We start from the raw sequence: 20,539 nt of genomic DNA, 5'->3' as shown, positions 1-20,539 counted from the left end.
CACTGTCTCTGTTTATGTAAAGAAAGCAAAGTTCTCTGCTTCCCTCATGTCGAAGCTTCTAGTGTTTCTCTTTTCCTCTGACCTCTTTCTTTCCGCACCGTTGTATCTGCTGGTCTTCCAATTTACCTTTTTAACTCGAAACAGCAGAAGGTTTCGCCCGCTCTTCTGTCCACAGATGTTTCAATGGCCTTATGTAGCATTGTCAGACTCATTAGTTATACTCAGCCCATGTGGTGGTTGGGAGCCAACCACTCAGCCTAGCACGTAATGCAGCTTTAGTGAACTAATGAAACTGTAATTACAAAAATAATGAGGAACATGTTGTATCGTCCAGTAACTTTGGGGCTAGTTATTTGTGAGCATGAATCATCGTGTGCAGAGTTTCCTCTTTAATTTTTTATGAATTCTGATACTTTTCTACTCTTGCAGTGTTGTGGAATGCACAGGCAAAGCACTTCCCAGCTTCTTCTGTGAATTTCAGACTGTAGGGAGCAATATCCCCCCACAATGTGTGTTTGTATGATGTATTTGCGATGTATAACGAGGAACAGTGTAGGCTAAGGTCCATTTCCTGTGCTACTTATGAAGTTATTGTCCCCAGCGGGCCTCATTTAGCAAAGTGTAGGCTACGGTGAGCCACGTTTAGTATCCCTGTTACACTCAGTTGCCGCAAAGTGCGGCAGCAATAGAACAACACATTATAGTCACACCGCACACAGATCTGCATTTACATGGGGAGAACTTGTAGAATGTGCTGAGCATATCAACTTGAATTCATTAAAGCCCCTCGTCTTTCTTTACACAGTGGAATCAAACTGTGGACTCTGCTGAAACTTTTAAATTTATGATTTTTTTTTTTGCCTTTTGATTGCAGCTACACACAGACTTGGATGTGGGCAGCAGGAACATCAAGTATGTCCTAGCGGGTGAGGGGGCAGGCACCATCTTTGCCATCAACGAGTTAACAGGTGACATCCACGCCATGAAGAGGCTGGACCGCGAGGAGAAGGCCGAGTACACGCTAACAGCCCAGGTCATTAATGCCGATACGGACGAGCCCTTGGAGCCACCATCCGAGTTCATCATCAAAGTCCAGGACATAAATGACAATCCGCCGCAGTTCATTGAAGGCCCGTACCGAGCCTCTGTTCCAGAAATGTCTGCTGTTGGTAAGTCATAATGGACAAGACTTTATTTCTGGTCTGTGCTGCACGCAGCCGCCTAATCAGTGTGTGAGATTTCTAAGACGGCTGATGTCTAATGGGCTATTGCATAAAAAATAATGAGTGAATAACAGCAAGAGGAAATGAGTATGCCTATTTACAAGCCTGCCCGCCAAAAGTATCTCAGCATATGAAAATACAAGAATGATAAATCAAATCAAATCGCTAGAACTTCACCCGTAGCTCAGCGCTGCGACTGAACAACTGGCTTCAGTGTCAACAGACACCAAACAAGGCGGCCTAATGCTAATGTTACATCCTCTACAAACAGCCCACTCACAAAGAAGTCCAACTAACAATATGCAAAACATGTTCCAAGCAGCCTTATGTTGTAAATTTAAAATACTCACAACACAAGGAAAGCAGGAGATGCCAAGCTATAAAACTCTTTCACACACAGGAAGTCAAAGACATGTTGTGCAGAAGGTGAAAAAGCACCATTAGCGCATTTCTGACATGCTGTAGTTACAGCAGCATGTGTGCTGTGGATACATCACTTGCTGTTCTGGCAAGGATTTAAAAAATGCTATATTTCACTCAGTGTAGGTCAAGGGCCATGCTATGTTATGGTTTGGACCATTTGGGGATATGTGGAATCTTTAATGCTTTCTTTAACATTTTTATGTATGCAGTCAGTTAAGTGATAGAAGCTGGTGATCACTACGATCAAATATTTATGGAAAGATTAGAAGGCTGAGACTGAAATATTTCATAAATGACTGGACTACTGCAGCTGTAGGAACCACTGTGCACTACCCTATTATGTGGAATTGGGCATTTAACTTTTTTTTTTTCTTACAGCTTAACAAACCTCACCAGAGAAAAATCTGCACATAGATAGTTTTTAATTCTAGATTCAAGCGTTTCGCTGTAATTATAGACAAAGCAGAAGAAGCCAAACAAAAGCACATAAAAGGGTTTTTTTGCATTTACACTCACAAATTGTTAGCACCACACTGTCACTTAGTTTGACAGCGCTGACTGATGCTAATTGCCACAAGCTACCGTTCTACAAGCCCCCACAAAACTGGTACACAAACCACTGCAAACACTTTCCATTTCACTGTATGCTAATGTATTCATATATTCACACTCTCATTGCAGCCATGCATTTAAATGACCGCTGCGTGATGATCACATCATTCAAATGTATAGCTCATCTAGGACGGGCAGAAAGGCCTACATGTGGATCAGTACACTGTGTGTGTGTTTTTGATTTTTTTTTTTTCGTCAGGGGAGCCTTTGCCACTGACCCCAGAGCAGCAGGAGTCTTGTAGAAAATGTAGCAGGAAGGAGATCAGAGTGTGTCTTTATGCCGTTTTGACATTGGTGGGGTTCAGCAGGGGTGCCGAGGTCTGTTGTTGGGCGGTATGCGCTTGTTATTGTGTTTTCTCATCGAGCTTCCTCTTGTTACCTGTCATGAAGCTGACATAACACGCCAGAGCAGATGGTCTTAGGTATGTAATGGAATCTGTTTCGTAAATCCCATCTGTAGGTTGCAGCCTCTCACTCGTTTCTTTGAGGTTACAGTGATTTCAGAGCTTTGAATCCTCATGATCATTGTGGCTGATTCTTATTAGCTGCTGCTGCTGCGGCGGCTGCTGCTGCTGCTGTTGCGGCTGCTGCTGTTGCGACTGCGGTGGAAACAAAAAGGAACAAAACACAATGCAAAAGTATCCATGTAAACACAGAATAACAGTGAACTCTCGCTGTCTGAACTCTGTTACTTGATCCCTGCTGCTCATTGTTTTGGATCTCAGTTGAAATGTACTGTAGCTCTCCAAGGGGTTTTGTCAGTGCAGTGCGGGGACAGCCAATAGTGATGGGGGTAGAGAGGAAAGTGGTAGTTGACAGATTTGCCAGTGGGAATAATGCATAAGAAATAAGCGTCTCTTTGTTGACTGTTGTTCCCTTTTGTCACTACTGATTAATTAAACATTCACGAAAGCTCAGTTGTTTGCTTGAAAGGCTTTTCTTTCAGCAACTAGTTTTCCTCTTGTTAAGTTTTCATGTGCTGCAGCATTACAGGGAACAATCGGAGGCTCTGGACAAACCAACACTAAGTCATTCATCTCTCTTGCCTCATATTCATAAATCACCGGTTTCTCCATCGTGGTGTTTCGTCTTTATCGCACTGAAATGAGAATTTGTGCAGGACTCAGTGGATTACTGGAAAGTGTGCTGAGCAGTGGGTAACTAATAAAGTCCACGGGAAAGGGAGCCTAAAATAAGTTGGGTTGCACACGACCAAATCTCAAGGAGAAAACGGGAAGCATTAAAATGTAATTATGACATGTGCTAAGAGATGCCGCATTATGTATGGCGTTGAGTTCAGACAGTGCTGAGTGTGCTCGTGTATGAATCCACCTGCATCAAACAATCAAAAGAATCTAATCCACTGACGATGTTATCCACTGGCTTGTCAGCTCCGCTCCAGACTTCATCAATGTCTTACCGGCTCCTCCGCTTAACAAGAGTTGTATCCGTGGGGTATCAGCGAGACCACGGACAAATATCAACACCCACCTTTTATCTATCAAGCACTACACGGCACGATAGAAAACCCCTCCTCATTGAATGTCACCATCCCCCATAGGAAGCGGTACCCACAGCCGGATGAGATATGTGACATGGGCCGCTGAGGTCACCATGTTTCCTGTGTGCGGAGGAGCATAGAGGTTAATGGGAAATGAAGGAGAAAGACCTTTTGTTCTTCCTTTAAAAGGGCCGGTCGGATAAGACTTGTGGCTTTCTGTGACTTTTCTCTGACTTTCATTTTCCTGAATGGCTGAGAATGGAGGTGACTACCATTTTAATTGTTTAGTGGACTGTCTCTGAAAGTACAGTGCAACAATGAGAGGAAGTGGAGAGCAGAGGTGGTGGCTGTGCAGGAGGAGAGGACAGTCAGAATAGAGTTTGATCTCACCAGTGATCCATTATTATTACAAGTCTGTCTTTGGTTGAATTAGTGTTGCTATGCGGTGCTGTAGTCGGGAGAAAAAAAACATACATATATGCATGTATGTATATATAAAGTACTTAGTTAATGAGCTCAGCTAACGAGCCGAGTATTGTGAGCGCTGACACCGATACCTGCTAATTAGTGCTAACATTTAAATTAAATAATGTAATATCACTCACCTCAATATACAGGAGCACAGACTTCCTCATGCTCTGTTCGTCACATAACCGCACAGTTATTATTTGCAAGAAAATATCAGTCAGTCAAAGTGTCCACACCCTCAATTATGCATAACTTTAAACCTTAATAAAATTAAAATTTGCGAGTCGTATAAAAATACACCCTCCGCACAGTTGTCACCTTCTTTTGTACCAAACTGAAAACACGTTTATGTGTATGTGAAGTTGAACATTTTAAGTGGGGATTGACTCACTGTTGGAGCCAGCCTCAAGTGGCCATTCGAGGAACTGCAGTTTTTGGCACTTCTGTGTTGGTTCCATGGTTTTATTTTATTTTTGTTTTTTTGCTGCTTGGAAAAAAACGTATCTCCAAAATGTCAACTTTTGAGTAACTGAGGATAACAGATGTGTTTTGAAGCTGCATTCATTGTTAAATTGCAATTTTTTATGGTGCAGCAAAATAAGGTAACATAATATTAAGATTATGAAGTTGTCAGAAACCAGTGTCATATTTACACATTCAGCAGACACACAGCAACATTAGCATTCGTTTGGAGTCACGTTTCAAGCCAGGTGACAAATGTAGGTCAGATTTTCACTAGTCTCTGTGCACCATTACCTGACAAACAAACAACAAACAAACCCAAAAAAAAAGAGAAAAACTTCATGCTGAGGTTGTATGTCTGCCAATTTGTAAAAAAGCTGGAAATGAGGAAATGAGGTTGTAGGTTAGAAACCAAAGGCTTTGTTAAAAAACCAAGACAAAGACTTAACAGAAGGCAAGTGCAGTGACTGGAGAGCTCACAGACACTGCAACTAAATAAAATCTGGCTTTGTAGCTGCCCAGGCTGCAGTCACTGCACTGTGGTTTGGTTATCTGTTTGCTGTAGGACTTGTCATCGTGCTTACTGCACTCTCTGCCACAGAGAAACTGCTAACTAGCTAATTGAATGGGGCTATATCAAGTGAAATTGTTTGGTTATTCAGTTTGTTATTCTACAAAATTTAATTGACTAATTCCATTACACATGTAAAAGCCCAACAAGGGACAGGAGTCGAGAATTAGCGATACCTATAAACTCTTTGTGCAACACATTAGTTTCATTCACCGTTTTGCAACTATGTGAAATTGCATTGTCCTTATCATATAAATAAATAAACTAAAAAAAACAAAAAAAAAGAAATAATGCAACGGAAAATTCAATTCATGAAGAAAACAACAGCTAAAGCACTGCTAACAGCAGGTCATTGTATGTGATATGATGTGGTTAGCCTATCATTAAATTATATACTTGGATAAATTGAAATACATTTTTTTAAATTAATTTCAAAATTTTTGACTCAGACACAGAAACTTCTGTAGCCAAAAACAGAAATACTTGATTCCTACGAGCTGCAGACTGTAAATAATAATCAAAGTGAAGTTAATTCTCTTAAACAAACTAGTTCAAAGAGAGTCAAGTCATGTCAGCACACTTTTCATATAAGTCTAGGCTCTACTCTTAACAATATTACTTACAGAGGCATAGCTCAGTGTGGGTGCATATTGAGATGGATAATAATAATAATAACAGGACAGAGGGGAGAGACAAAAAAGCACAAACTACAGGAGAGAAGAGATGGCGAGTTAGTAAGATGAATTAATGGGATATGAATGCGTACAGATGGAGAGAGGAGCTCAGTGCATCATGGGAAGCCCCCTGGCAGTGTAGGCTTATAGCATCGTAGCTAGGGGATGGTTCAAGGCAAGCCGAAGCCGGCCCTCGCTATAAGCATTATCAGAGAGTTTTAAGGCTGCCTCCCGGACCCAAACAGGGAGATAGTTCCACAGTGGAGGAGCCAGACAGCTGAGGACCCTGACCCCCACTCTGGGGTAACAGGGAACTAGGACCTCTTTAGGATAGTGCCTGACCAGTAAAGGCTTTTTGTAGGTGCGGAGGAGGATTTTAAATTCTATTCAGCCAGTGCAGAGAAGCTAATATGGGAAAGATTTGATCCCTTAGTTCTTTTCAGTACAAGTGCAGCAGCACTCTGGATCAGCTGGAGCGTCTTTAGAGACTTTTTGGGTTCAGCCTGATAATAAGGAATTGCAATAGTCCAGCCTAGAACTAGTCTTGTAAGAACTAGACGTACTTCTACGAGTCTAGTTCTTACTAGACTCGTAGAAGTATGTTTTATTTTTGTTGAGAGAACATATGTTGTTGGTAGATTTACTCCAGTTCCTCTGAGCTTTCTGTGAATATCCAAAGGCAGGAGGAGTACAGCATCTGCAGTTCTTAGGCTTTGCTGTGGTTTCTATGACAATGATTTTTTTTTTTGGGTGTGGGGGGGTAATCAGCCTATAAAGACATAAAATAAAATAGGACCTTTCTATCGGTTTAACAGTTTGCTGTCCTGTCTGAAAAACCTTACACCCTTATTTCAGTCACTGCACTGACTTTGTTGGACAGTGTGGATGACAATAAAACTGATGAATATGTAAACCACTTTTCAATAACAGGGATTATTCCATCCTGCGATATTAGCTATACACAGAGCATTTTACGAGCATGTTTGTTCCGTTGTGTACAAGTTGCAGAGTTTATTATTTATAGCATTTTTTTTAATGCAATGTATGTGTCCTCCATGTTTGAAATCTCCTTACTTGCTTGTATTTTTTATTTTATACATTTTTTTGCTGAGTTGGTCTCAGTCTTCGGTCACTGTAGTAAAATTGCTATCTCCTACAAATTACATTTATAGTGTGTACTATTTGTTTTCCTATTTACGTTCTAATGAGCAACACAATTATTGCCTGGTATTGTCAGATGAATGAGGTGCTAAACAATGTAAGTATGTATGTAGTACTATGTACCACACAAAAGTCAGAGGGCGGGGGATGTAGCAAGTGCACGACTTTGACACCACAGATCATGGTTTGCATCCTTTGTCCTGTCTGTGGTTACATTGAGAAACAAAAGCACTTTGGTTGAGGTCAGGGAAAGACTGTGATTTTCGCTAAATGCTAATGAACTCCTGTGTCTGGAGCTGGAAGTCACAGCAGTATTATTTCTGTATTAACAGTCTTTCCCTAACATTAACCAAGCAAGTGCCGGAAAATAACCATAAACCGTTTAATAATGCTTTGGTTGTTTCAGCTGAAAAAGCTCATAGTTTGGTGGAAAAACAAATTAAATATGCGGCCCATGAAGATTTTACCAATTTTCAGTATCAGGAATTCATGCCTTGCTAAATGTTGTTAATTAACAATATCTCCTCTTTATATTAATAATAGATGGGCTGTTGCAAATTACTAGTATATAAATATAATCTCTCTTGCTTCATCACTATGAGCAGCCCTTTCTGCATTCAGTGTACTCGTCTGATCTATTGTAAATATAAAAATATTAATTAGCGCAGCTTTAATCATACGTAGTATTTTTTAGATTATCTAATTGATTTTTTTTATGTGTTTTACAAATCCAGAGGTTGTGTAATTTCTCCTCATTTTAATCTTCAGGCACGTAATGTGATCTGTCTTTTAATTGAGGGATGAAAATTCAAATCATTATCAATCCATTTAATAAAATGAATATTTGATATACTCTACCTCTCCACGTCTCTCCTATGTTCTCAGTTTCATAAGTATATTCATTAGATAATTATGTTTCACTGTCACTTCAATTAAAAGTAAGTTTCTTACTTATTTGTGCAAGCCCCCGCCATGGTTAGAATTAAAATTCATTTCCATGGTTTGCACAGATCTCACAGGATTAGTCGATCCTGTTTTCCTGTTAATGGGGGTCTTCGACTTTAAGGCCAGTACAAGCTGACAAATCCCCCCCCCCCCATGTCTGTCGACCATATGCTGGAATTATGAGGCTCTGCTACCCTTCTGCAGCTAACAAGGGGGTTGCGATGTAGTTGAAAATTACAAAGTCCTGAAGTGACGCTTCAGGTAATTAGGAGGAGGTGACTAGACCCTCCTCCCTGCACTAAGCAGGGGGTGCAAATGACAATAATTGCTACACAGGCGAAACAAACTTGCTGAACGTTGTTTTGCCAGGATTGGAGCTCGTGTGAGAGATGCCCCAGGAGTGTTGGGCTGTGAGTGTGCTTCATTATCAGGGCGATTAATAAACGGGCACGTAGACAGATGGCCCGTCCCCTGTTCGCATGGGCCGTGCTCTCACAAACCTCCACCAAAATGAATACCTATACAGAGGCACGGATCCTCGCCAAAAAGTGTCAAGATCCGCTAAATTGGAACGCAGACATAAAATTGAAGTGACATTAATAGATTACCTGGAGTTGATTTGCATTTTCAGAGTTATTATGGGTGTGGGTAACAGGGCTAACAGGCACAGCCGTCTATGTAGGGCCTTAATGATGTTTCTGATTACGCTCTCATCACCACCGGCAGCTGGGAAAATATGTAAAGGCTTGTCATCACAGATTTGGGCGATAAATGAGCAGACTTGATCAAGGGGAGACGTATGAAAATGAGCAAGATGCAGACCTTTATCAGAGCTGATCGTCTCATGCTTCCAACATTGCAACCGTAGAAAACTCACTGTGATCATGCTTGATTTAATACCCACACAGTTTTATATGTGATACACTCATACATAATCCTGCACAAAGGACAGCTATTAAATACTGTTTGTTTCATCTATCTATCTATCTATCTATCTATCTATCTATCTATCCATCTCTCTGACTCGTATTACTCTTCACTTACTTTTCTACACATTGCCATCTTTCAGATCAATGAAGGGAAAGCTGAGCTATTTTGAGAGCATTTCATGCTCCACTTGGGCCAGATGTTCTATAAAAATCTCCTTCCTAGATATACCTAAAAAATATTATTGTACTTTGCTGATCTTGCAGTATATCTTGAGCGTATCTTGGCCTTGGAAAATCTGAGTCTGAATGTATTAAATGCAGTTTAATTTGTATAAACCCTTGCAGTATTTCAGGGTCACAGCAACCCACATAAAGTAAAAGAAGCACATTTATAGTGCATCTTTTATCTGGCATTTCTCTGTTGAGCTTTGAGCAGAGAGCTAAGAGCGAGAGTGTCTGGTGTTTGTGTCTCTCTCTTCTCTGATCCTAGACTCTGGTCTGCAGCTTGGCAGATGGACTGAGTGGCAGGGGGCCCTTGGCCCTTTAACATAGTGGGCAGCTGGGCCAGAGCTGGGCCAGTGCTGGGCTGGGGCACATCTGACGAGCAGTATCCTGGGCTGGGCAGGGACGCGGCAAACCGGCGCTGTGGTGATGGTGGTGGGCGGCTCACAGGCTGAGCTGGGGTGAGAGGAGGTCAGAGCAGTGAACCTGGCCAAGGCTCTGACTCTCTCAGGCCTGTCTAACTGCCAGGCAGCGTGCATGCCAGCCTGCCCTTTTCTGTGGCCATGCTAAATGGGGATAGGACAGGCCTCCGAGGCAGAAAGGATTTAACTGACATGCAGGAGTTTCTCTGTAAATAACCTGCTACTCCTATCTATCTCACCTCATTTGGCAACAGCATCTGCACTTGTGTATCTGTGTGTGCGTGTGCGTTGGTGTGTATGTGGGTGTATTTGTAGGCTGGCTTTTATTCACCTCTCTTTGTGTCTGTGATACTTGTCACCTGTCAATAACCTAGTGACTCCCTTTTCTTTTCCTTTGTGTATATCCATTCTTCTTCACTGCTCTTGCCTGTAGGTGCACCAGCAGCTGATAGAGAGTCATTGCTAATGCAGCATCTCTTTGTTTCACATTTTGCCATTATGTAGGGAAGAAGGGAAAGTCATGTATTCCCCTAAAACATATGTTGTTGGGGGGGGGGATAATAACAACATACACAAAAGTCTCAGCTGTTCAGTACCACATACAAATGTGTATCAGTAATTCATCAAGTGTTATTTATTATCCAATGCACCCCTGCATTATGTATGGAGCATCATCAGTCATTTGTCCAGATACAGTAATACAAGCCCTTTAGAGCCTCCTGGGGCATTAGTTCTTTTCTAAAGGATGCAGGCAGATACACACACACACACACACATGCACAAATTCATATAAGCCCACTACTAAAAAAACATACCTTCTCTGTGTTAGCATAAAGCCACCGTGCGGTTGTAAAGATGCTGTTGTTCAGGTGTAATTTGTCCCCGCTCCCTTGTATAGCCCGCAGAGACGCACTCTCTTTGTAACCCACTCTCTCACCCCCCCCTCTCTTTCTCTGTATGTCCTCCCTCCCTCGCTCTCCCTCTCTTTTTGCTCACCATCGCTCTCTTTTGCTAAGCTAATGCTCTCTCTCACTCTTCCCTTGAGGGAGAACAAAAAGTAGCTGGCTTCTAGGTAATGAAGCCCTTCAATGTGATCTGCATAAGATTGCCTCCCTCGCTGGCCTGGCTGCCTTGCCCCGATGAATAGCAAAAGACTCTCAATGAGACTAAGGACAAAAAGCAGCCTTTTTCTGTAGCCATAGTGTCATTTCTCAAACAAAGTCGCCTTTTCTTCTCTTTTTTTTTTTTTTTTTTGGCTGTGCCCATGAAGTAGAAAGGAGGAAAAATGAAAAGGAAGAAGGTAAATAACAAACAAAGTTCATGAAAGCGAAGGTAAATGAGTGTGAGTGTATGTGTGTGTGTTACAGGGCATGTGTGCACGCTGTTGTGTGCCCGTTTTTTTTTTTTTTTGTGATGATGAGGGGGATGTGAATAGTTGAGGCTGTCAGAGATGCCACCCTCTGTGCTGCTGCACTGAGTGGATGTGATTAAATTGATTTCATGTAACAGGGTCAACAGTGGTACAATGGGACGTGAAGGAAGCAAAGGTTGAAAATAAAATTCACTTGGCTGAATGCAATTTCTTCTTTAATGTTAATGGCTTCAGTCTTACAATTAACAAATGAAAAAACATTTCGTCAAAAAAAAAAAAAAACACATCGTCTTCCATATCCCAGGTTACTCGTTTAATTAAGTGTTTGTAATGAAGGTTTTTACAGCCTTGAAACGCATGTATGAACGAATATTTGACTACTTTACCTCCTGAAAACAAGTCAAACTGAAGAGAGTGTTGTGGTGGCACTTCCTCACAATGTCTCTGGATGTAGGACAAAGCATTATTTTAACTAAGGCTGAAACAGATTAATTGCTTTTCAAATAACAGAACATTAATCAGCAGCTAATATGATATTGATTAATTGTTTTAGTTATTTTTAGTTTTGTTTTAGTCACTTTTCAATCAAAAATACTAAACACTCCCTACAGTTCCGGCTTCTCATTTGTAAGAATATGCTGCTTTTATTTTTACTCGGCTTGTCCAACCAACAGAAATACGATTTTAAGATGTCGCCTTGTTCCTTCATGAACTGTAATGTACATTTTTCACAGTTTCATAAGTTTTTATTGACCAAACAATTCAATTACGAATCAAAAACGATTAATGGATTATTTGAGAGAATAAACAGCACATTGATTAATAATTAACATTATCGTAAGTTGGAGCACTAATTGTAACCATCACTGGATTAATACTGGGTCAGAATGGATGGTAAAGCCGTTGTTATCTGCTGGCTTTGATTTTGAATCTGCACACTTCCGATGAGTCACTGATGGGCACTATTAGAGACAGCTGGTGCACGATGAAAGAATAATTTCACACAGCCTATTATGATGACTAAATTTAAAAGACCACTGCAGTGAGGTGGTGTTGCACTTCCATAAAGTTGGAGACTTGTAAGAGAAAAAAAGAAAATCGATGCAGGGTAGACTGAGATATCCCAATTTTTAGTCCCTAATTTGGTCCAGCTCCAAACGACAGATCCTGAATCTTAACATAAAGTCTTTTGTTACACCTGCGTTCCTGGTAAATGGCAATGTCCGTCGAACCTCACACTCACTATAATGCAGGCTTTCAGTTCAAAAACTGTGGTCTCCAACCGCATAGACAGAGAATTTTCTCATGCTTCACAAAACTCCTATAGAGCCACAGAAGACATCATTTCCACTGGTTTGTAGCCCTCACCATGACTTGCAAATTTACTTTACCCTCTTTTGAATAAAGCTTCAGTGCAGACCTACTGGTAATGAAGGGCTGTTCAATTGTGCTTTTGATACCTTAGTTAATGATTTGAGTAGCCTTCGTTTTTCACCCCTAACGTGAGCCAGCTGTCAAAAAGGCACATCCTGTGTGTGCACTGACCACAGCCTGTAGTCAGCCTCTGTTCACTGCCCTTCTGATGCCGCAGTGTGAGAGTGCAGGCATCTGTAAGCTGACACAAAGCAGAGCAAACTGAAGGGCTGTTGCAACCCAGACATTGATGGAAGATTTTTTTTATATTTATCTTTAATGGATATGACATATTTTATGGAAGCATTTTAAATTTGTAGTATAGATAAAGCCTTTTTGCACTCAACAGCAAAAAATATCAGTAACACAGATGTGGTACAGTAGCACTGATGTACAGCAGGTGGCCTTGAGCCCACGACCCTGTGACCCACTGCACACAAGTACCAAACAGTATAGCACGGCCTTGAATATGTTATTGCTTCATCAATGTACAATTCACCACAGATACACAGCCTTTTTGCCACAATGCTGTTTGTATCACACTGGAGCATGTGGATTATTTACATGTTCAATACATGTGACATATTTTTTCTTACAAAAACATTTCTGTGGCTCTGATCATGGTGTCATTTCATACAAAAGTCAAAGTATTTATGTGACTGAGGACCTGAGTTAGTTCAAAAGGTGTGTACTTGACAGCAATAGGATCCATTCCACGGCGATCTCACCTGCGACTGAGACCTGTGACGTTTGCTGCAAACATAAGTGCAGATGTAGCAGCTGCTACACTCGAAGTTAAATTTGCATTTGTTCAAAATCGGGGCACCCCCTTCACTTAAAGTCAAACCAGATGAATCAGTCTTGTAATCACAAGTAGTAAACTCTTGATACAGGGGTGTCTGTCTCTGCTTTTGAAGGACTACACACGACCACGACTTGGTGATAAATGAGGATTTATTTGTAGCTAAATGTCTACAAGCAACTGAATAAATAAGGACTTAATAAGGAACTCATGAAGAGGTCAGAATCAAACAGATCAATAAAGTTGATCTTTAAATGACAGTTGAACTAATCACTTAGTTTGGCAATAGTAAAATGAAGAATGTGGTGAAGTGTTTCCTCTGAACACTCGAGGTACAATCTACTTCTTTAGAACTACAGGCATCAACTCACAGACGGCAGAGGCAAAGTTTTGGCGACTTTTGAAGCCTCGCCTTGACACCAAACATCTTTCAGTGGGAACCAAAAACACAATGGTTGCTGAGCAACGAGGGTCAGATGACGGGGGAGCTCAGCTGATGAAGGATGAGGGTTTTGCAAGCAGACAGGTGTTGGTGGGCTCTCCAGGTCAGTTCTGGCACATAGGTCCATCGTTGCTGAAGTCAGATAGAACTCTGGTATGTTGACTTTACTTAATGTGCCTTGTTTAATAGTCTTGAATGTAATTACATTGGTCGCATAACAAAACTTCCAAAAACCATCAAAGCAAGATTTACTAAAGCAGAAAAATGGGAAAAAAAAACAAACAAAAAAAAAGTCAGCTCATTTAGTTTGGTATTGCTTTGGTATTTGCTATTAGAAAAGAGAAAAAATACCAGACGGGGTAAAAAATGACTGGAGAGGAGGCTTGGTGAACAGAAAATTCTGAAAGCAAAAAGGGAGAAATTCGAAAAAAGATGGAAACTGAAGAAAAGCCACTAAGTAAAAGTCAACAGAAGAATGGATTTCCACTTCAATCAACAAATATATAACAAACACGACATATGTAAGCATATAAAAGCCAAAAGAAATCCCATTATATCTTTCATAGCTATCGTTATCATGCAGTACTTTCACCTCTTACGTCATGGGGTTTGTTTGGCTTCAGACTAAAATCTGAAGTTGCTCCATCTGTTTTCAATTTCACCACCTATAACGTGTGCTCTGCTGACCGCCCAACATCCTCTGACAGCAGCGGTACAGAGGCACCAGTCTGCTGCAGGGAAAGGGCACTGCAACGTGCCATCCTGGCAGGGAAGAGACGGCATTCAGCAACCCACACGAGCTGGCAGGTACAGACATCATCTATGCCCATACCGACAAAATCATTTTTTTTTTTGGTACGGGCATATTTCCTCACAAAAAAAAAAAAAATCATCATTCTCCAACATCTGTCAAAAACAGTCTCTGAGAGTCTCCCTCATTGATCACATCTTTCACTACGAACAGTGGCAATCATGACCGCCTGTTGCACCCCCACCCCCACCCCCCACCTCGACACACAGTCAGACACGCGTCCCCTAGCCTAAAGAGAGGAGTTATCTGTTGGAACATCGGTTATAGAATATAGCAGGCAAAAAAATGACTGTCAGAAATGAAAAATGAACTACAACCATTATAAACACCCGGGCCCGAAAGCATTCACCTCGTTTTCCGAAGCAGTCAGTCAGGACTCCAAACATTAGATAATCCCCAATCCGGTTGCTTTCCTCACGATCATCTTCTTTCTTCCTTTTTGCAATGGTGCAATAAATGTTTTTAGCTAGATTTTCCTTCACACGGCCTGACTGCCAAAAAGTCATCACACGTGTCAAGTGGCAAATTATAAAAAAAAAAAACATTGTAGTCATCAGGAACCAATGCAGGGCACAATAATGTACTTTTGGAACAACAAATTACTTTTTCAACCCCAAGATTGTCTGACCGTCCATCCAGTAGAGACACTATACACTTACATACTGTGTAAATAGCACTGGAGCCCTGAATTGGTCCTGCACTGCAAAAATGATCAACTATTACCTAATGGCACCTAGTCAAAACAAAAAAATGTAAGTGAAGACCAGAATGGAAACAAGACATTAATTAAAAGATACTAGATGGATAAATGGAGTACTTTTAATCCCACAGCGAAATTAGTGTACTGCAGCCACTTGACATAAATCAAATACAAAACAATGAATTAGATCAAAGAAACCAAGACAATTAAAGGCGTAATTATCAACAACTATAGACTATCTTAAATATATTTATAATAATAAATAGTATAAATAAAAACAAAAATAGAACAGAGACTGAAGATATAACTATAACTATAATATACCATCTGCTGAGTTTACAGAGATAATGATGTTAATAAAATGCACTGTACATGCCAGTCAGGTGGATATTGTTACAGCAAGGTGCATGACTACACATGGATGTGTGTATTCAGAATCACTGTCTTCACCGATCAACAGAAAACAACTAACGCTGTGACCTACGCTAATGACGCCACTCCAACATGGCAGCCCTCCAGCTGGACAGCTCGGGTAGAAAATAACAAAAATAATTTTTTCATCCGTGACTTTAACAACTTTTTAAAATCTGATTTTAGGTAAGGTTGTTTCACATCCTCTTTAAGACGGCCGGCTCCACGTCTGGCCAGTGTTAATCCCAACACATTGAATCATGAGAGGTGAGAGGACCATGTGGCGATCTGAGAGCTCCCTGAAGAGCTCTGTTCAAACCCACCGTGTTATCGCTCGGTGGAATTCAACAGATGGAGAGGTGTCCTCACTACACATACCACATCTTGCTGGCGATAGATGTGGTGTAGGTCGGCTGAAAGATTTTTCTCACTCAGTCACTCATACACTTACTCATTAATTGCCTATCTGCCCCCTGTTCCACAGATGACACACTGAGCCGAGTTCTTTCTCTCTGCAATGCTGCTGAACTGTACAACATGTTCTTGTTTACAGTGTTAGACAGAGGACATTTTTAGAAATGTTGTTGCTGATGCTCCTTCATTTATTTATGCGTACACAACACAGCAACATTTTACAGCTTTAGTTATTAACTTTGGGAGGGATTCATCGTCGATGATTACGACAGAAAATATTTTTGAGGGACTTCATGAAATTCGGTCCGTGATTCCTCAAATATGACACTTGAAAAGTTCTATTTCCATGGTTTGTGGAAGTAATCTAACTTTTCCTGTGTGTGAGTCTGTCTGTGCTTGTTTGCGTGTGTGTGTGTGTGTTTGTGTGTGCTTATCAGCTGTGTTACATATCAGCCAGAAGTGACAAGGGATGGTTTGAAGTCATGCTGGTGAGTGGGAGGTCCGCTCTGCATCATCGCTATAGCAGGCAAAATGAGGAGGGCTCCAGTTCGCACCTCCGACTTGGCAAATGCTTACTCATATCTGCTAAGATGCCAGGATGCTTTCTCATACGCATTCTTCAGCATGCAGCCGTGGCTCACCTATTAATTATTCAAGAGGAGAGTTGTGGATATTTAATGTTGTTGCAGGGCCTTTTTGATACACTTTTCCTTCTCTGCATTCATCCCTCTTTGCTCCTGTGCGTTTTTTTCCTGCTGTATCATGTATTGTGCAGAATGTCGTCCCCACTTACTCTTGTTTTTTTTTTGTTTTTTTGTTTTCTTTTTCTTTTTTGAAAAAAATAGCAAGAACTTTTTCCCCGTGGCTCTGCAGCCAAAAAGTCAACGAGAATGTGGGTGTGTGTTTTGGAGGCTGTGCGCCCTTGTCATGCTTCAGGTGATTTTAGAACGTGGAGCTGCACGAACAGGATCTCCTGTGCTCTCATCCCTCCATGTCTGCATTATTAATTGTCTGAGGTACCAACCATAGTTATTTGGACCCTGCGGGCACCTGGCACTCAGTACTTAAAATTAAAAGCTGCGATTGCATCCCATTGAAAGAGATAATAGCACTTTTTAAAATTGCATGTGGCTCCTGCAAAAGACTGTAGACTTAGTTTAACAGTAAGAGAAACAAAGAAAAAATGACTTAAAGAGGGGAAAAAAAGAGGGCGGTTAGTAATATCTTCATTTTGTATGTGGTGTATGTGTGTGTGTATGTGTGAGTGTGAGTGTGAGTACACCTCCAAGTGGATACTGACAAGATTCATGTGGCATTCTGTAGCCGGTAGTGGAGTGGGATTGGTCAATGCAACATAAAATGGGGGTGGAACACATTCATCAAGGTGGCAGAGATTTGAGACCAGAGAGGCCCATCCAATCACCTGCAGAGAATAAAGGGGAGAGGCATAAAAGTCAGTACAGCAAGGTCATTTGAAAAAGAAGCAGATAAGACGAAAGGATCAAATCTCCGGCGAGGGCGAGGCCCTCCTCTTGATGTCTGTCCCCATTAACTAAAGCCCTCGCCCGGCTTGTACAGTTGTTGCCATGCCTCAGCTGTCTGATACAATGAAGGGGAAGTGAAAAAAAAAAAAAAAAAAAAGGCTTGCCACACTTTTACTGCTTTTATGTCATCAAAATTTATAGTCTTGCTTGTAATTAAGTTTTTTACCTTTTCTTTTTTTTCTCATTTCTAGTTCAGGTCTTTAAATGTTGTTTTTTTTGTACTGTTTTATTGCAGACTGGTACTTAATTCAGGTGTGGTTACTCTGTGTTTTAGCCTCCTGTCTTGCCGTCATGCAGCGGCTGATTTGCGGCATCACACAGACTTCTCCTGCTCTGGCTGTTTGTGTATTGGAGCACTGGTAGCTGTATTGCTCTCGACGCTGCAGTATGGATTTAGTCAGTTTGTGGTTTTACCACAGTCACAGTCTGATGTCCACACACACATACACATACACACACACACACACACACACACATACACACACGTAAAGCCACACGCACAAACACAAACACAGTCAATCCTACAGCAGGTTTACTATGTCACACTGGGGGCTGCTGTGTAATTGGGTGAATCTGCTCTCCAGCACACTACAGAGATAGCCCTTTAAAATTTCACTTCACTTCTGGTGTAAACAAACCTTGGGATTACTAGGGGTGTAAATCCACATTCCACCATTTCTGTCGCTCTCCTCTTCTGTCATTTTTTTTTTTTTCTGTTGGCCAACTACTTTGAGAGTTTAGAGGTGTGTTAGGTGCTTAGAGTCTGTCTGTCTTCCTGTGTTTTCATGTTAACAAGAGCATCAATGTATGTCTACCTCCATTGCGGATATAGGTGTGTGTGTGTGTGTGTGTGTGTGTGTGTGTGTGTGTGTGTGTGTGTGTGTGTGTGTGTGTGTTTGTGTGTGTTTGTGTGTGTGTGTGTGTGTGTGTGTGTGTGCGTGTGCCATAGGTGTGTACTTGAGCATGACTGTCGTGCGGACACTTTATGTGGCAGCGGGCAGCTTTCTGTCTGTGTGTTCTCTGTGATAGATTGCTTGTCAGACAGCAGCATAGCGCCACTCTCACCGGCTGACGGAGACATTAAGTCACCAGTCACGTAGACGTACTACGTTTCAACATTCCTCTGGGAAAACGCTTTAACCCTTTTCGCTCCAGGACGGCTGTCAGATGACAGAGTGTATTAGTTAGACGCTGCTCACCACTAAAACCCACAGTACGACTGGAATCAGTGGAGTTCAGTGTCTTAATGCAGTTGCGTGGGAGGTGACGGACCTCTGTCACACGTTGCTTTTAGATGGGCCAATTGCTGGAGTTATGGGCCACAGACTATGTGCTACCACTGCCATGGCGAGGCTTGGCGTTTTATTTGACTTCCGCAGGCTGCAAGAGCAGAAAATATGGAACTGACTGAGAACATCTTCATGCACTGCAGCAGCCTGGGGGAGTCCTTGCTGAGAGAACGACCGCAACATTTCCCTCCAACTCTGTCCTTTGTTTTTAATGAAACATCATCCTTAGTGCTGCTGCTGCTGCTGCTGCTGCTGCCCCCAGAATATGAAAATAACACACTGTGAAAGAATGTGAATGTTCACACTTACACCTAAAGCAAATTGACTTTTCCTGTAAACCCCCGGAGTATTACCCGGAGTATACATTCCTTCTATACATGTGGCAGCGACTGTGGATCACTACTGTGTTACATTCCAAAGGCCGGCCTCAAACCAAACGACTCACATTCTCAGCTCTGTTTGATGCTTCCTGGTGCTGGAGAAGTTGCTAAAAGTCATTGAACGTCACTAGTAACCCAGACTTAAAATATATATGATAATATTAAACTAATGATTTCATTCTGACATTGGAAATTTGTCTTTGACAGTGAAATCACTTGAAAGGTCATTTGGTGTAATTCTTTTAAGATTTTAGTTTAAATTTAGTTCTCATTACTTATTATTACTTTTAGTTGAATTTTAGTCCCATACTCAGGTTGTTTTACTCACACTATTTTGTAATTCATTTTATTAGTGATTCATTGATCAGATTTGACAGACAGTGAGTGGTCTGGTAACAATAAGCAAACAACCCACCAACAATTGTCAGAATACAATAAAAAATTATTTAAATTTTATTTTTTTTTTTGCAAAGAAGACATGACTTTTCATGGTTGAGCCTCACTCGCTTCAACTGGCGATAAGACGAAACTCAAATTCAGAAATCTCTCATCTCATGTGAACCAACGCTGGCAGATAATTTCATGTTCATCTACGACTCCTTTGCTCCTAGTAGGAAGCTGATTGAGAAAATGGGCCTTTAAAAAATAATCACAAACTGTGATCAACATTGTAATTGAAAATTGATTGACTTAACTCACTGTGGCAAAAAAAAAAAAGAAAAGAAATCCCAAGTGGATAATTTGGTATTTGGTTGTGTTCTTCCTTGTCTTAAATTGGCAAGGCTTCTTCAATGTCTGCACAGTGCTGTCTGCTTCTTTCTTTTTGTCTGGGCTTCAAGGGGAGTTTGCTGAGATATCATTTGTTCTTTCTGTCCTACTGATGTGGCCTAATGGTTGGCAGGAGGATTTGATTCTGAGAACGTTTGCTGCTAACTTGCTGTGAGAACTTGATAGACCAGCAGGGCCACTGTGCAGTTTGTTGTTAAGCAAGAGTCCTCAAACAGGAAGTTGAAGTGGGCAAGACATGGTGCCTTTTACTTGATATCCGTCCGTTAATACCAATTCCCATCTTGTTATATATTCTTTGTTTATAAAGGGAATTTTATTATTTTGTCTAGTTGTGGCATCCCTATCTTGTCATCATTTTGTCAGATTCATTTTAAAGGTGTATAATATGAGATTTCCATGTCTCTTGATTATAAAGCAGGTCTAGGTTCTATATTTATACTGTGAAAGTATCACAGTGCTCAGTCCACAGAGAAATGTATTCAGAAACTGAGCCTTAAAACCAGCCGTCAGGACTTCTGTAACTTTGTGATGTCACAACAAATCAGTCACCACTCTCAGC

General features: G+C 41.2%; 1 protein-coding gene across 2 annotated transcripts in view; it reads left to right on the top strand.

Annotated features, from left to right (window-relative positions):
• Nucleotides 1-20,539, top strand: part of cdh8 (cadherin 8) — a 102,521-nt gene that overhangs the window by 38,258 nt on the left and 43,724 nt on the right. For both annotated transcript variants that reach the window (XM_056371828.1, XM_056371819.1), the window contains exon 3: nucleotides 875-1,169. In XM_056371828.1, coding sequence (XP_056227803.1) covers nucleotides 875-1,169 — 295 coding nt within the window. The remainder of the gene's footprint in view (nucleotides 1-874; nucleotides 1,170-20,539) is intronic.

Source organism: Seriola aureovittata, chromosome 1, assembly GCF_021018895.1.
Source record: "Seriola aureovittata isolate HTS-2021-v1 ecotype China chromosome 1, ASM2101889v1, whole genome shotgun sequence".
NCBI lineage: Eukaryota > Metazoa > Chordata > Actinopteri > Carangiformes > Carangidae > Seriola > Seriola aureovittata.
The sequence above is the reverse complement of the archived record's forward strand: the minus strand, read 5'-3'. Positions and strand labels throughout refer to the sequence as shown.